The sequence below is a fragment of the Daucus carota genome, chromosome 2, assembly GCF_001625215.2.
Source record: "Daucus carota subsp. sativus chromosome 2, DH1 v3.0, whole genome shotgun sequence".
NCBI lineage: Eukaryota > Viridiplantae > Streptophyta > Magnoliopsida > Apiales > Apiaceae > Daucus > Daucus carota.
Window position 1 is genome coordinate 46466381 of NC_030382.2, and position 13354 is coordinate 46479734.

The 13354-nt window shown below is 34.7% G+C and overlaps 2 protein-coding genes across 4 annotated transcripts; one reads left to right on the top strand and one right to left on the bottom strand.

The window, feature by feature from the left end:
- Positions 1–1626: 1626 nt before the first annotated feature.
- Positions 1627–4514, top strand: LOC108209352 (protein-tyrosine-phosphatase MKP1). 2 transcript variants are annotated; one of them, XM_064087835.1, is made up of 3 exons: positions 1635–1770; positions 1883–1984; positions 2077–4514. In XM_064087835.1, exon 3 carries the CDS (start codon positions 2085–2087, stop codon positions 3852–3854), a length of 1770 nt encoding a protein of 589 aa, XP_063943905.1. In that variant the 5' UTR covers positions 1635–1770; positions 1883–1984; positions 2077–2084; the 3' UTR covers positions 3855–4514. The 2 variants fall into 2 exon arrangements, with proteins under 2 accessions (XP_017235694.1, XP_063943905.1); XM_017380205.2 differs by lacking the exon at positions 1883–1984 and having other exon boundaries at positions 1627–1770.
- A 213-nt stretch (positions 4515–4727) lies between these two features.
- On the bottom strand, positions 4728–12605 carry LOC108209351 (coilin). 2 transcript variants are annotated; one of them, XM_017380202.2, is made up of 14 exons: positions 12293–12605; positions 11722–11786; positions 11388–11633; positions 11055–11264; positions 9357–9423; positions 8463–8564; positions 8305–8370; positions 8074–8215; positions 7295–7326; positions 6149–6349; positions 5791–5862; positions 5550–5699; positions 5215–5386; positions 4728–5129 (listed from the first exon to the last, which is right to left on the bottom strand). In XM_017380202.2, exons 1-14 carry the CDS (start codon positions 12482–12484, stop codon positions 4945–4947), a joined length of 1902 nt encoding a protein of 633 aa, XP_017235691.1. In that variant the 5' UTR covers positions 12485–12605; the 3' UTR covers positions 4728–4944. The 2 variants fall into 2 exon arrangements, with proteins under 2 accessions (XP_017235691.1, XP_017235690.1); XM_017380201.2 differs by having other exon boundaries at positions 11055–11288; positions 12293–12574.
- Positions 12606–13354: the final 749 nt, after the last annotated feature.

Here is a 13354-nt window from a genome sequence, read left to right on the forward strand (position 1 = left end):
GCATAAGCTTCTGCAAACATCATGATCACCAGATCGTAAACCAGATAAAAATATGACATAATACATAGAATGTGTGCTTGAAATATAAATATACACCCCAGAATAGACCACAGCCAATTCATGGGACATGGCTCTCACTAATCAACTATTGACATTTTCTAATGGAGCAACTATATTGGTAGTTGTTGCACTATTAATTTATTTGTTCATATTTATCAACTTTTAATGACAGTTAAGGTAAGACTATGTATATTGAGGACTGGGTTTGAAGATTGAGTAGGCATCTTACTCAAGAGAGGTGGTAGACTATGTCTACAGAACCAAGGTCTGAACTCAGCTGCTTTTTTCTCTTTGATTTAATCGCCAACTTTTTTTGACTGCCTTCCAAGTTCCAACTAATTATCTGGTCGTTGCATCTGCCTTTGTCTTTGTATTTCAAAACTATAATAGCAATAATAAAAAAACAAATGCCATTATTGTCTTCCTTTTTTTTTTTCAGGCTCTGATACCAAGATATTTCAAAAAATATCTTAAAATATACATATATTATCTATATTTATAATTATGGGTTATATCATTTAAAGCAGAGATGGTGGACATCAACCGGGTTGCAGAATTTGTTAGATGGAAGGTCGAAAAAGGACATAGCAGACATTAGAGATTCCAAAAACATATGCGATTATTGTCTTCCTTTTTTTTTTTAATATGTCTAGTTAAATACTTGTTATTCAGCAGAAAATTGTAGCTTAAGCTTGAAATTTCCACGTAAACCGGTGCGGAACATGCTAACCTCATGTTGAAAACTTGAAGTGCAGCAATGAACTCAGTCTTCCAGAAGCTGCAGGCTTATATTTTATGTTTATCACCTGTTGATTGGTACACATTATACTTGAGTTGCAATTTCCTTCAGGTATTCTTAGTCAAATATCTACCAAAGCTGGCCAACCAATCAGTACGTACGCCATTCCAACTGAATTATTCAAGATATATTTATTGCCTATTTATATTTTCCAAAATAAATACTGATACCTACCCAAAATAACTACATTAATGTTTTTTTTAAAGGAACTACATTAATGTTAGAAAAATATATATTTAGGAGCTTAATATTTATTACTACTCTCTCTATATGCATTGATTTTTTTTTATCAGACTGACCTTGTTTTTAACTTCAATTTAAAAATTATAATTATATAATCTTAAGATCTGACAAATATATTTTAAAATGTATTTTTAATTCAATCACATAATATACATGTAATATTAAGTCAATTTGACTTAATAAAGTTAAAAGAGAATATTTTATTCAAAAAAAAGTTAAAAGAGAATATAATTTTTACAAACACTGAAATTAAGTTGGATTTATTTTATTGAGAGAAATTCTTGGTCCCAAGTCATATTCATGTTTTAGCTGACCAAACTCTTCCTAAAAAAAAAATATGAACCAAACTCTTACAATAACTTACATGTTATATGATTCAAAAACTATATAATAAATTATTGACAATTCATTTTTAAATTTTTAAATATAAAATAACATTAAATTCCTAATTAAAATTTAGTCTCGACTGAAACAGAGACCTTGAAAGATGGTAATAAAGGAGGAGGGGTGGGGCAGTTGGGTCCACTAAAGACTGAATCAGCAAATTCAAACGAAAAAAACACCAGAATCTTCTTGTTCTTCCCTCTTGTTTGTTTTTAACGTTATTCTTGTTTGTTGTAGTCTTTGCTTAGGGTTGCTGTTCAAATGTGTGCTGCAACAAACACCCTGTAAGTCTTCTTGCTCCTTTATTATTTTAATCCCCTTTTTCTTATCCTTTCTTTTTTATTATTTCCCCCTTTTGTTGAATCTTGCTCCCCATTACTACTTCCTTGTTTACAGCTTTTACTAGGTCACATTTCAATTAGGCTTTCTAGGTCATTATATATACACCACATAGATCTTGATTCAAAGAGGGATCATTTTGTGGCTTGCCCTTTTCAAGTAAAGATCCAATCTTTTTAATTTTTAGGCTATATGGCATCTCATATAGCTGTTTTAGGATGTTTTTGATACAAATTTGTTATTTTTCTCAGCTTGTGAGATGTTGAAATTGGAAGATAATGCTGATCTGTCTGGTGGATATCGGGGAACATTTTCCGGGGCTGGTTCTTGGACTGATAGGTCACCTACGAGGTCCATTTCGAGGCCAAGATTTAATAGTAAGGCACGGGCTCTTTTGCCCCCTCTTCAGCCCCTTTCGATTTCCAGAGGATTTGGTGAGGAATGGCCAAAAGCGGGGTCTGATGATCTTGGCGTTTGGCCATATCCCTCGACTCCTGGGGTGAGAATTGAGTCGGTTAAGCTTCCTGGCAGCAATTTGGGGTTGGAGAAGTCGCCTGGAGGATTTGAGTCTGAGAAAGGCAAGCTTGCTTTCTTTGAAAATGTATGTTCAAAGATCACTGAACATATATATTTGGGAAGTGATAAGCTTGCTAAAAACCGTGAAGTACTCAAGCAGAATGGGATTACCCATGTGTTGAATTGTGTTGGATTGGTTTGTCCAGAGTATTTTAAGGGTGATCTGAAGTATATGACACTTTGGTTGCGGGACAGCCCTTCTGAAGATATCACAAGTATCTTTTATGATGTGTTTGACTACTTTGAAGATGTACGAGAGCAAGGAGGGAAAGTATTTGTCCATTGTTCCAAGGGGGTCTCTCGATCGAACTCCTTGGTTATTGCATATCTCATGTGGAGGAAGAAGCTTAGCTTTGAAGATGCATTTCAACATGTGAAAGCAGCAAGAGGTGTGACTAATCCAAATATGGGTTTTGCTAGCCAACTTTTGCAGTGTCAGAAGCGCGTACATGCTATGCCTGCAAGTCCAAGTTCAGTTCTAAGGATGTTTAGGATGGCTCCTCATTCACAAAATGATCCTATTCATCTTGTACCAAAGTTATTAAGCAACCCCAGTGCTGATGACCTTGATTCTCGCGGGGCATTTATTGTCTATATCCCTGCTGCTATATATGTGTGGGTTGGTAAGAATTGTGTTTCGGTGATGTCAGATAATGCAAAGATAGCTGCCTTGCAGGTCATCCGATATGAGAAGGCACATGTTTCAATTATGACAATTAGAGAAGGTGCAGAAACATCGGAATTTTGGAAAGCTCTTGGGGCTGGACAAGATTTAGTAGATGATGACTGCCACAAAGCAGCTACCAAAAGGCAAAGGTACTATACTACTGATTTTGACAAGACAAGTGCTCCTATATGCCCAGGTGGTGGCGAAAGAAATGTTAAATCGTATGATGCAGATTTTGAGATTTTCCACAAAGCACTTGATGGTGGATATGTTTCCCCTGCCTTGTCTGGAACCAGATCAGAGACCCCTCTTCCTGCAAGAGAAAATAGGTGGGGCCAATTGAAGTGGAAGTTCGCAGAAGATGCTATGAAAGAGCTCACTACTCTATCCAAGGCGAGTTCTGATATACATGGAGGACTTGAATCCTCTGTTTATCGCAGTGATCTATCGCCAGTATCATCGATCCCTGGGTGCAAGTACTTCTCTGCTCTTACCACCGAAAACCAAGTTTGTACAATTGATGCTTATCAAAAAGGTGAGATTTCGGTTCCTTGTATTGATACTTTTTTGTCCTTGAAACCTCCACCCTCTTTGACAAATACTTTTCCATGCCTTTTTCCTGGTAACCAAAAGTTATGTTCTCCCACCCCAACCATCTCACCTTCGTCCTCTGATTCAGATCCATTTACGCCATCATCTTCATCCTCTAATGGGTCTACATTTTCAGTTTTATCAGCACAACCTTCACCTACTCAGTTAGAACCTTCAAATCATTTCCCAGCCTAGAACCAGAACTTGCACGAAGGCGCTTGTTTAATCTGCGAAGGAACTTGACCAGGAGATGCTCATTCTTTTTTATATGGTAAAGGAACTTCCCATTTACGGGTAGGTGCTACTTCTTGTTGCTACACCTTAAAAAAATCACTTCCTTGTCTTGTATTCAGACCCTTCATTGCAGAGGGAGGAATATTTCCTTTCGTATAGTGTTAACACTCAGTTGTTGCACCCACAAGCTAAGGCTTGTCTTCGTTGATTCATTTTCACTTGAACTTGGAAGATCATAGCTACCAGATTACAAGAAAGAGTCCGAATACAGATGCATTTCCTGTTCAGTATGTATATCAGGTCATTAAGGCCTGATTAAGAAGATTCACTTTTTCATGACAAGGACTCCATGTTATCTACTCCTGAAATTTTTTCGGAGCCTGCATATCAGTCTCTGTTCATTCAAGGAGAACTTAACTGACATGTTTATATTGAGCCCTTATGTTATGTAATTTTAAATCTTCGCATAGGTAGTTAGAACTGCCAAGATGAAGGCTTTTTTTTTTTTTTTGATAAGTGAACAAGATGAATCCTGGTTACATTACATAGATATACTCTATATGATGTTGATCAATTGCAATTAGCAAGTATCATTAAAAACCATGCAATCTTTTTGTTCCAGTTATTTTTTATTTAATATCTAACAGCAGCTAGACTTTCTCTTAACAAAAATCTAAACTTCATTTGGTTAATATATGCACATATTTTTTTTTTTATTTTCTTGTCAGGAATATTTGCACATATTTAATTCTTATTTCTTCATAGCCTCCGAGTTGTTTTTTTTTCTTTTTCTTTTCCTGATATGGTACATGATGATTTGTAGATAGCCACATGTAAATGTAGTAGCAGCTGTGTACTATTGATATCAAGTTATATGCAGTTCATACAAGTAATATCTAAAGGGTGCCACTGCAAAATCGTTAGAAAGCTATGAAGTGCCTGCTGGTGCAAAGAAAATGATAAACCAACTCGACAGTTTAACATGTAAAAACAGAGCCCTAACTAAACAAAGACTTTGTCAAAAGTTGAACAAATCCTATGGATCCTGCTGTCATATGTCGTTATTTGAACGAAGAAGAGCCATTACTGGGCCAAGTGCACTGCCTCTCATGGCTCTATATGACCATGAACCCTTGACAGGACTTCCCTTTATCCAGCTATTTTCCTCGTACAACTGTGCCTTTTTAGCATTCAGGACATCACTGAACTGATCCAGCAGATTTACTTCTCCATTACCTACAATTTGATAATCAGATCTACTTGGAATAGCAATCTAATCAATATCAAGCAATTACAGCGATTGAACCAGCAGTATTGCTACCTGCTTTGGGTGAATTTGATACCCCGTCTGTATTGGTGGGTGCACTATTGCTAACTTCATCAGAAATCACTTTAAAAGAATCACCATTACTGTGATCAGCAGCAACTGGTTTTAAACAATCACTGTCCCCGTGCTTCACAATACGGACGTCGATAAGCGAAGAAAAATCTACCTGCAGATGAACCATGACCATGACTTAAATGCAATTAACAAATATAAAGTACGAATAACCTTATAGAAAGAATTAAGTATAAAATTTAAAAAATATAAAGCTTACAGAAATGACAAAGGAAATGAAGGAAAACAATATAGCTAATATTGCACAGCGTGAGAACCTGTAATGATCCATCTTCATTGTATATGGAGTTATCTGGTTGAGGGGCAGACGCATCCTCATTTAACTTCTCACGAATAACAGGATATTCTGGAACTTGAGTCAGCATGACTGTTTTAGACTCGGGTTTGTACCACAACACAGATCCCACCTAAGGTACGGTAAATGAACATGATAGAGACATCAGAATAGTTGACAGGTCAGTAGATTATTTTTGAATTTGAATCGTAATGGAAAAATACCCGAAAGGAGGAAACTTCAGGGGTCCATGTTGATGATAATTCAAGTATACGATATGCAATTACATCACCCACCTGTAAAATTCAAAAAATAAATTTTATATATATCATAATAGTAGAGCAGGAGGATTAGAGTTTAATTTAACGCATTGCCATCAAGTGATAACTTCAGCTCAATCCTGAAGCAGATCTCTGCCCCACTATAACCAAATGCATCGATGCATGAAAATGGGTTATATAGTATGTAGTACATGCACATTATCCACTAGTATGAGAAATATAAGGATTCATGCCACATTTAGTTGAGAATATCTAAATCTTGCATGTTCTACACATTCTTGTAAGGAAAGAGCAAAGAAACCTTTGGCAAGTTTGGAAGTGGGTGAAGCTTTTCAAAGTCAATGGGATCATGCACAGGCATAACTCTTTCGGTAGTTGATGATGTGTTAGGTTGATCATGCTCGAGGTTTTGGTGCTCATGCCTGTCAGATGATGAAATTTTCTCCATCCCCCATTTCTGCCCTTTTCTCTTGCTGGTAATTCCATTCCACCGGATAGTTTCCTAAAGCCATTTCAGTAAGTTAATATGCTATGGATATCGACTTAAAACAGATGCACTGGTACAACTAATATATGATTAACGACGATGGAACCTTGGAGACGGAAAATACGGATTAGAAAACAAAAGCCCTTCAATATCTTCCCCAGGATAAAATATTGTTTTTTGACCAAAACATATGATAAGCAGTATATACATTTTTTTTTTTTTTTTTTTTGACAGATAAGCAGTATATACATAAATATGCATTCATGTGTGTGTGCACGCGCGCGCGTAGGGCATCACTCCATAGCATACCCTCATATATGGAGTTCCGTAGTACACCACTATAAAAATATACATAATTGATAATACATATAATTATCATATTTTTTGAGAAATATAATTTCAAGTTTTAATTAGTAAATCAAAAACAAAAATTATACAATTTTTTTATTCCAAAAATCATTGAAAAATATGTAATGTTCCAACATGATTCTGCAGCAGAATAATAATCATCCAGAAATATTCTACTGTAGAACCAATTTCAAAAATCAACTTTTTTGTTCAAATTTTAAGTGTTAAATTATTTATAATACATATATGTCATAGTATTCTAGATTTTTTTTTTTTTTTTTCTAGATTAGAATCATAAAATTAATGATTTATAACGGTGTACAGCAGAACTCCATATAAGGACCTCCCTGGAATGTTTGCCTGTACATATATACTTCTATACATATATAGTTATAGTAAACATATTGGATATATATATATATATATATATATGCACATATATATATATATGCATATATATATATATGCATATATATATATATGCATATATGCATGTGTGGGAGCCGAGCAACATCCCTTCCTAGCCTATAACTAGGATAATGTAAAGTCATTATTAAAACATATGTAAGTACAACAAACACATGTATGGTCAGAAAAGGGAGGTAGGTATACCAGGCATACTTTATTTTGTTGGACAATCTCTCCTGCACCAACCAGAAAAGTCATGTCAGAACAAATATTTACACAGTATGCAGAAGGTTGTGCAGTTCTGAAATGCAGGTAGTAAGGTAGTCTCATCAGCTACATGAACCATGTGGCTGGAATTCGAGAATATGAAAGTAATTTCTGTAATAAAAATAGTAATAAATAACAATAAGCTAAAAGGTCATACCTTACCTAAAATACAGCTTGAAGATCACATTTAAGTTCGAAAACATTAAAATTCATAAGAATTCAGAAGCAACAAAAAACCTTCTTACTAAATTTAGGACTGTGATATAACATGTAGCAAGTCCACTGTAAAATGATGCACAAATACTCCAAATTAATTATTCATACATTCTTTCAAATATTCACTATGTTTATATGCTATTAATACATGTGACTTATTATTAAAGCAAATACATCTTTTAAAAGAATATTACTGTAGTATATAGTCTAATTTAAGATCTTTTACTAGTATAACATGGTTATTCAACTTTTACTTGTTTAACTCATGCTCGCGTATTGTGAATCTTTCAAAGTAAAGGAAAAGAGATTTTTCCCTCCTTTATATGCTCTATTATTTTCTGGCAAGCAACAATGAATAAAAACCCTGTGCCATCAAAAAACACAAGCTAAAATTCTTCTAAGCTCCCGATTTTAATCTGTCTTTTGGAAAATCATGTTAAAATCTGGTTAAAAAATTAAAGATATTTAGCAATGTCAAAGACAATAAGTTACTATTTGACCTTCTTCCAGAGGCTCAAAGCGAATGTGCCCTGGTCTTATGACAACAGGAACAAACTCATCTTCTCCATCGATCTTTTCAAAAGGTTTTTCCAGATCAATTTCATTTTCGGGTTTCTCTTGTTCTGATTGCTTCAACTGTGGCTGCAAAATTGATGTCTCAGACTTTCAGTTTAATCAAAATTTAAGCAAGTTAATACAAAGGGCTTATCTAAGTTTATGTCAGTACTCACTAGCACTTTTGACTGGTCAATGACCTCTTTCTTCTCAGCTTCAGCTTGTCTCTGCTTCCGCTTTAGCTGTGATATTGAGATTGCATGTGATATAAGTGTTTGTACATCAATGTGATATATATCTATAAATTATAATTAATGGAACTTCAAGTACTTACGGGTAGTTTAGATATGCAAACTGTTTTCTTTTTTCCAAGGTTAGCTGTAGCCCGCAACCATTCCCTCTTAGCCTTTTTTCGCCGAGCACTTCTACTAGGGACCTAATACAAAAAACAAAAATCATCGAGCAGTTTAATACCCTATTAGTGGAAGTTATGCAAGAGGGACCAAAAATATTAACAAATACTGGAATGGGCATAGATAAACATTAATTGTTTATTAACAAACATACAGAAGTCAGTTATTAATTAACACCATTCATGTAAAACATACAGTAATATATTCAGGAAGAGAGGGTAACATTGTGAGGAGGGATTAATTGGATCAGATATTATATTTTCAAATAATCAAGTAAAAGCTAACCAACATGAACACCTCTAGTGAAAAACAGTACATTGCCAAAAATGACAGATGAAGTTCAGCATAACACGGAGGGACATTTTATTTTTGAGGGGGGAGGGGGGAGATTCCAGTTTATTTTCCAGGTTTAAAAAACTACAAGTGACGCAACACTTGGTCTTACTTCAGATCTGGTGTTCTCTTTTTAGTATAAGCCTACTAAATCTTTTTAGTATAATCTTCTTTGGCAGATCTCAGGGAAATTTTAGTCATATATTTAAAGTTACTTGCTTAGTCTGACTGTCAAATCTGAGACTGCCTCACTCAAGCGGGTTCCCAAACCCTTGCTCAACTCATGCGGATGCATGCTTTTAAAGATCTATATTCAACAATCTAAACAACTGGTCTTTGAGAACCTTATAGAAAATATATTTAGTCACAAAAGCCATTTATTAAATTATTTGGAGAATGAAACCATATATAGACAAACATAAACCATCAGTCATTCTTTAAAGAAAAAGATATTACTAAAGAAAATCTGTTGACATACAAACCTTTATAGAGGTACTAGTAACATTGGACATAGCACCAGTCCTTTTATCATTCTCTTTAAGCTGGTCACTTGCATACAAAACAATATGAAAACTTATATTAGATTCGTTATATATACAGTAAATGATATGACATTGATGAACAACAAAGGGCGAGAGGTTTATTAAGAATGAATAAACAAAAGGGAAAAGGGTTTATTATTCAAATATAAACAGGAGTCACATGATGACGCAAGTGACAAATACTAATATCCCCATATCTCAAACCTCTTCATAATTCCACGGCCAATATAACAAGAAGAAAGATATTTTCTAACAAATCCCAAATGATATCACAATATCATCTCATGTCTTAGATTACTAAGGAGAACGATCTATAGGCAAGAGACTCTCGCACTAATTAAGTAACCAGTTCTCACAAAAGCATTAGAGTAAGAGTAGTGCATAATATGTATGTACTATGTATACTGATGTACATGTGATGTGTGTTTGTAATTCCCACAATTGATAGTCATTTTGGGACTTGGAGAGGGATACGGGAAACTCGTCAGTATACAATGAAGAATTAAGCAGCAAATATTCAAAACCCCTCTATCTCATTCAACGGATAGGTCTTTAGTTGAGAGGTGCACAAAGTGAACATCGTTTGACATACTGTGAGAATGTGAGATTCCCATATACTAAATAAACTTCATGTTTGTGGCTCGCAGAGTCGCAGGCAAGGGATTTGTAGAGAAGCAGGATGGAAGGTAAAATATCTGTAAACATGCAGCTTTGGTTTACTCACATTAGATTGGACATCTGATGTAAATCTCATTGTGTTGAATTAAAATTTCCGCATGAACAAGGAAGTGTCAGAAGAGTCAAAGACCCATAGGTTACTGAATAACAAGGCTATAATTCCTACTACTTCTGTTCGGTCAAAATATTACTATCACAATAATCTCAACCCTACAAATAAAGAAATGAAAAAATGTAGACTAATTAGATTGAATTGCAACAGAAATATCTGCTGTGTACAATTAGCAATAACAGAGGACAAATGTGTCCACGAAAAAGTAAAGCTTACAAGGCACTACTATGACTTGACTCTGGCCACGCATAATTCTGTCAATACCCTCACCTCTGGAAACACTGGAATACACTTAAACTGACCCATAACATCATAACTGGGTGTACACTGCACATATAAAATATATCAGCAGACTTGTTTCTCTACTAACAGGATGTAAGGCTTATACTAATTAGTCATAACTCAATAGTTACTACTATGCCATAACTCATAAGTCTAGCCAATACTATGTTACACAATGCATCAGCTCCAAAAAATATGGGAAATATGTATAAAATACTCGCAGATGACCTTCAATACACTATTTACAAAAATTAGTTGGACCTAAAAAGGTTCAAGCTCAACTTGCAAGTGGCAAGTGATCAAGCAGCTACAAAATCAACTCAATAGGGTGCTGCATCCTATGACTGGATACAACCACACTAAGTAAAAGGGGATTTAGTTGATATACACAAATTTCATTTCTGTTAAGAGAAGTGGACAAAAAGCTTAATTTGGTAATGCAGCTTAAACAATTCACCGCTTTTATGATTTTAAGATGAACAAGCAACTAAATGGAAAATAAATGGACCATACAAATACACAAGAGTCTACAATAACATCACCAGTTGATCTGTGTACGAGGCTACCTCTTATCGTCTGACATTGATTTAGTACTTTCTTGAACACATTGTTGGGTAGGCTGACTAGGCTTGATTATCTGCTTGCACTTCGAATTTGACACTTTCTCCGGCTTCTCAAGAGAAACTTTCTTTAAGATAAGTCCCTGACCACCACTGCTCTTAGTCTGATTGTCTTTCTCATTTCCATTAGGAACTAAAACTCGGCGTTTCTTCTTCCTGTAATTGACAAAACAAGTTGATCTGATAGAATTTGTTATAAACTAGGCACAGGCATTATTATAATCTCCTACATTCAAAGTACAGCAATATGGACAATACAAAATAGGTGGCAGGAAATACTTTGAGTTCTGAGGTTCTGTGGATGCTTTCCTTTCCTTGTGTAGTGAATTTAGGGGCTTTTCTGAAGGTTCTGTATTATCTGAACAGTCTGCATCATCCTCAGATTCGACTTCACTGCTACCTGCTTCCTTCTTATCATGTGGTACACCAGCATCTAACTGCTGTTTGGTTTCCGAATCCTCTATAGAATCAGCATTTTTACGTTTCTTGAGTAATTTATTCAATGTGCCTCCTCTTTTTTTAACACTGATACAGCAGCATATAGAACACGTGTTACTGGTTCGTGTACATTCACTAACATTTGCTACTAGTAGAATAACAAGCTAAAACTGACCTGATAATATCTTTATCTTTCAAAATAGATGTAGACTCGAATGGTGGAAGTACAAAGCCATCCATCTGCAAGAAACCAATAACACATACTAAATGCACCATGACTCCACGAGACTAAAGACAACAGTCGTAATCCATTGTCAACAAAAACAAAAACAATGCTGATTTTGCAATTGCCACAGGAAAAGGGCTATTAAATTTCAACGAAACGTGCAGTATTAAAGAGTCAAGCAACTCCTTTTCAGATTCTTTTTGCCACTTTAATTCATAACAAAAAGTATGTTGCGTCTTCAAAAGTAAACAAATAGAAAAATTCTAGCGAAACTGACACTCCAATTAAGAAACAATCATAATACTAAAATACGGGTATGCCGCCACTTCCTTCCTATCACGCAGGATCAAAATATCCTCACCATACAAATTGTCTCTATTATCAAAATTAAAACAATGCACTATCATCTACAAAAGCGAACTTATATATTAAGGGCATTTAAGTATTTCACCTATACGCACAAAATCACACACACAGACTTATAATATAAGTGAAGCAAAAAGGATTGAGATATGATTACACAAAGAAGAAGGCCATGAGGGCAAGACTGAGCAAGGTCAAAAAAGTTGAGTAGATGAGCAGACAAGTGCGAAAAAGTCGGCAACTGCTGGGGCTTAACAAAAACCCAGCTCCGATTTAAACCCACTGATCTTTGTGATTTGCTTAAAATATTCCGATCTTCAAACACCACGCGAACCCTCAGACTCTCCATCGACCATACAAATTTCACCAAGAAAACAACATGATTGCTAAATGCAAATCAAAATTGCTCAATGCAAATCACGGTGTTTACGTTATTGCCCTTCTTATGTTTTTGTGCAAATACTGTGTGAAGCGCAAACTTACGGGGGTGTATTCGATTGGGATTTTAATGCATTGTTTTTAGTCTATGGATTTTAATGGATTGTATAGGATTTTGATTTTTTGCGGATTCTTGATGAAATGTCGCAGAGTTTATAGGATTTAGGTACAATGCTTCAAAATCCCATTGAATTTGGTGGGATTTCAAAAAACTTAAAATACACTGAAGAATGCCACAAAATCCATCATTTTATGAAATGAAAAAAAATCCATCAGCATTTGAATACCATCAGATTTTAATGGATTTTAAACAATCCCAATTGAATACCATCGGATTTTAAAGCATAATTTAAAATCCCAATTGAATACCACTAGATTTTGTAGCATAGTTTAAAATCTCAATTGAATACCTCAAGATTTTAATAGATTTCAAACAATCCCAACCGAATACCCTCGGATTTCATGAATGCAAAAAAATGCTTTAAAATCCCAATCCAATACACCCCTCTTAATTTTACCTGTAGTTATTCAATACAGAGTCCTAATATTTTGTGTAACATTTAATGGTTTGCACAGCTACTGGTTATCTACTTGTATTCTCAGTACTATGTTAGAACTTCTTTTCACAACTTATTTTAATTTCATTATACGTGAAAAGTAAAATACCTTTATTTAAAAAAAATCATCATATTTATTATGATTTTTATTGATCTAAAACAACTCCATCAACTTATTTGATTTTTATTTTTTATTTACAAATTTCATTATCGTAAAAATATGT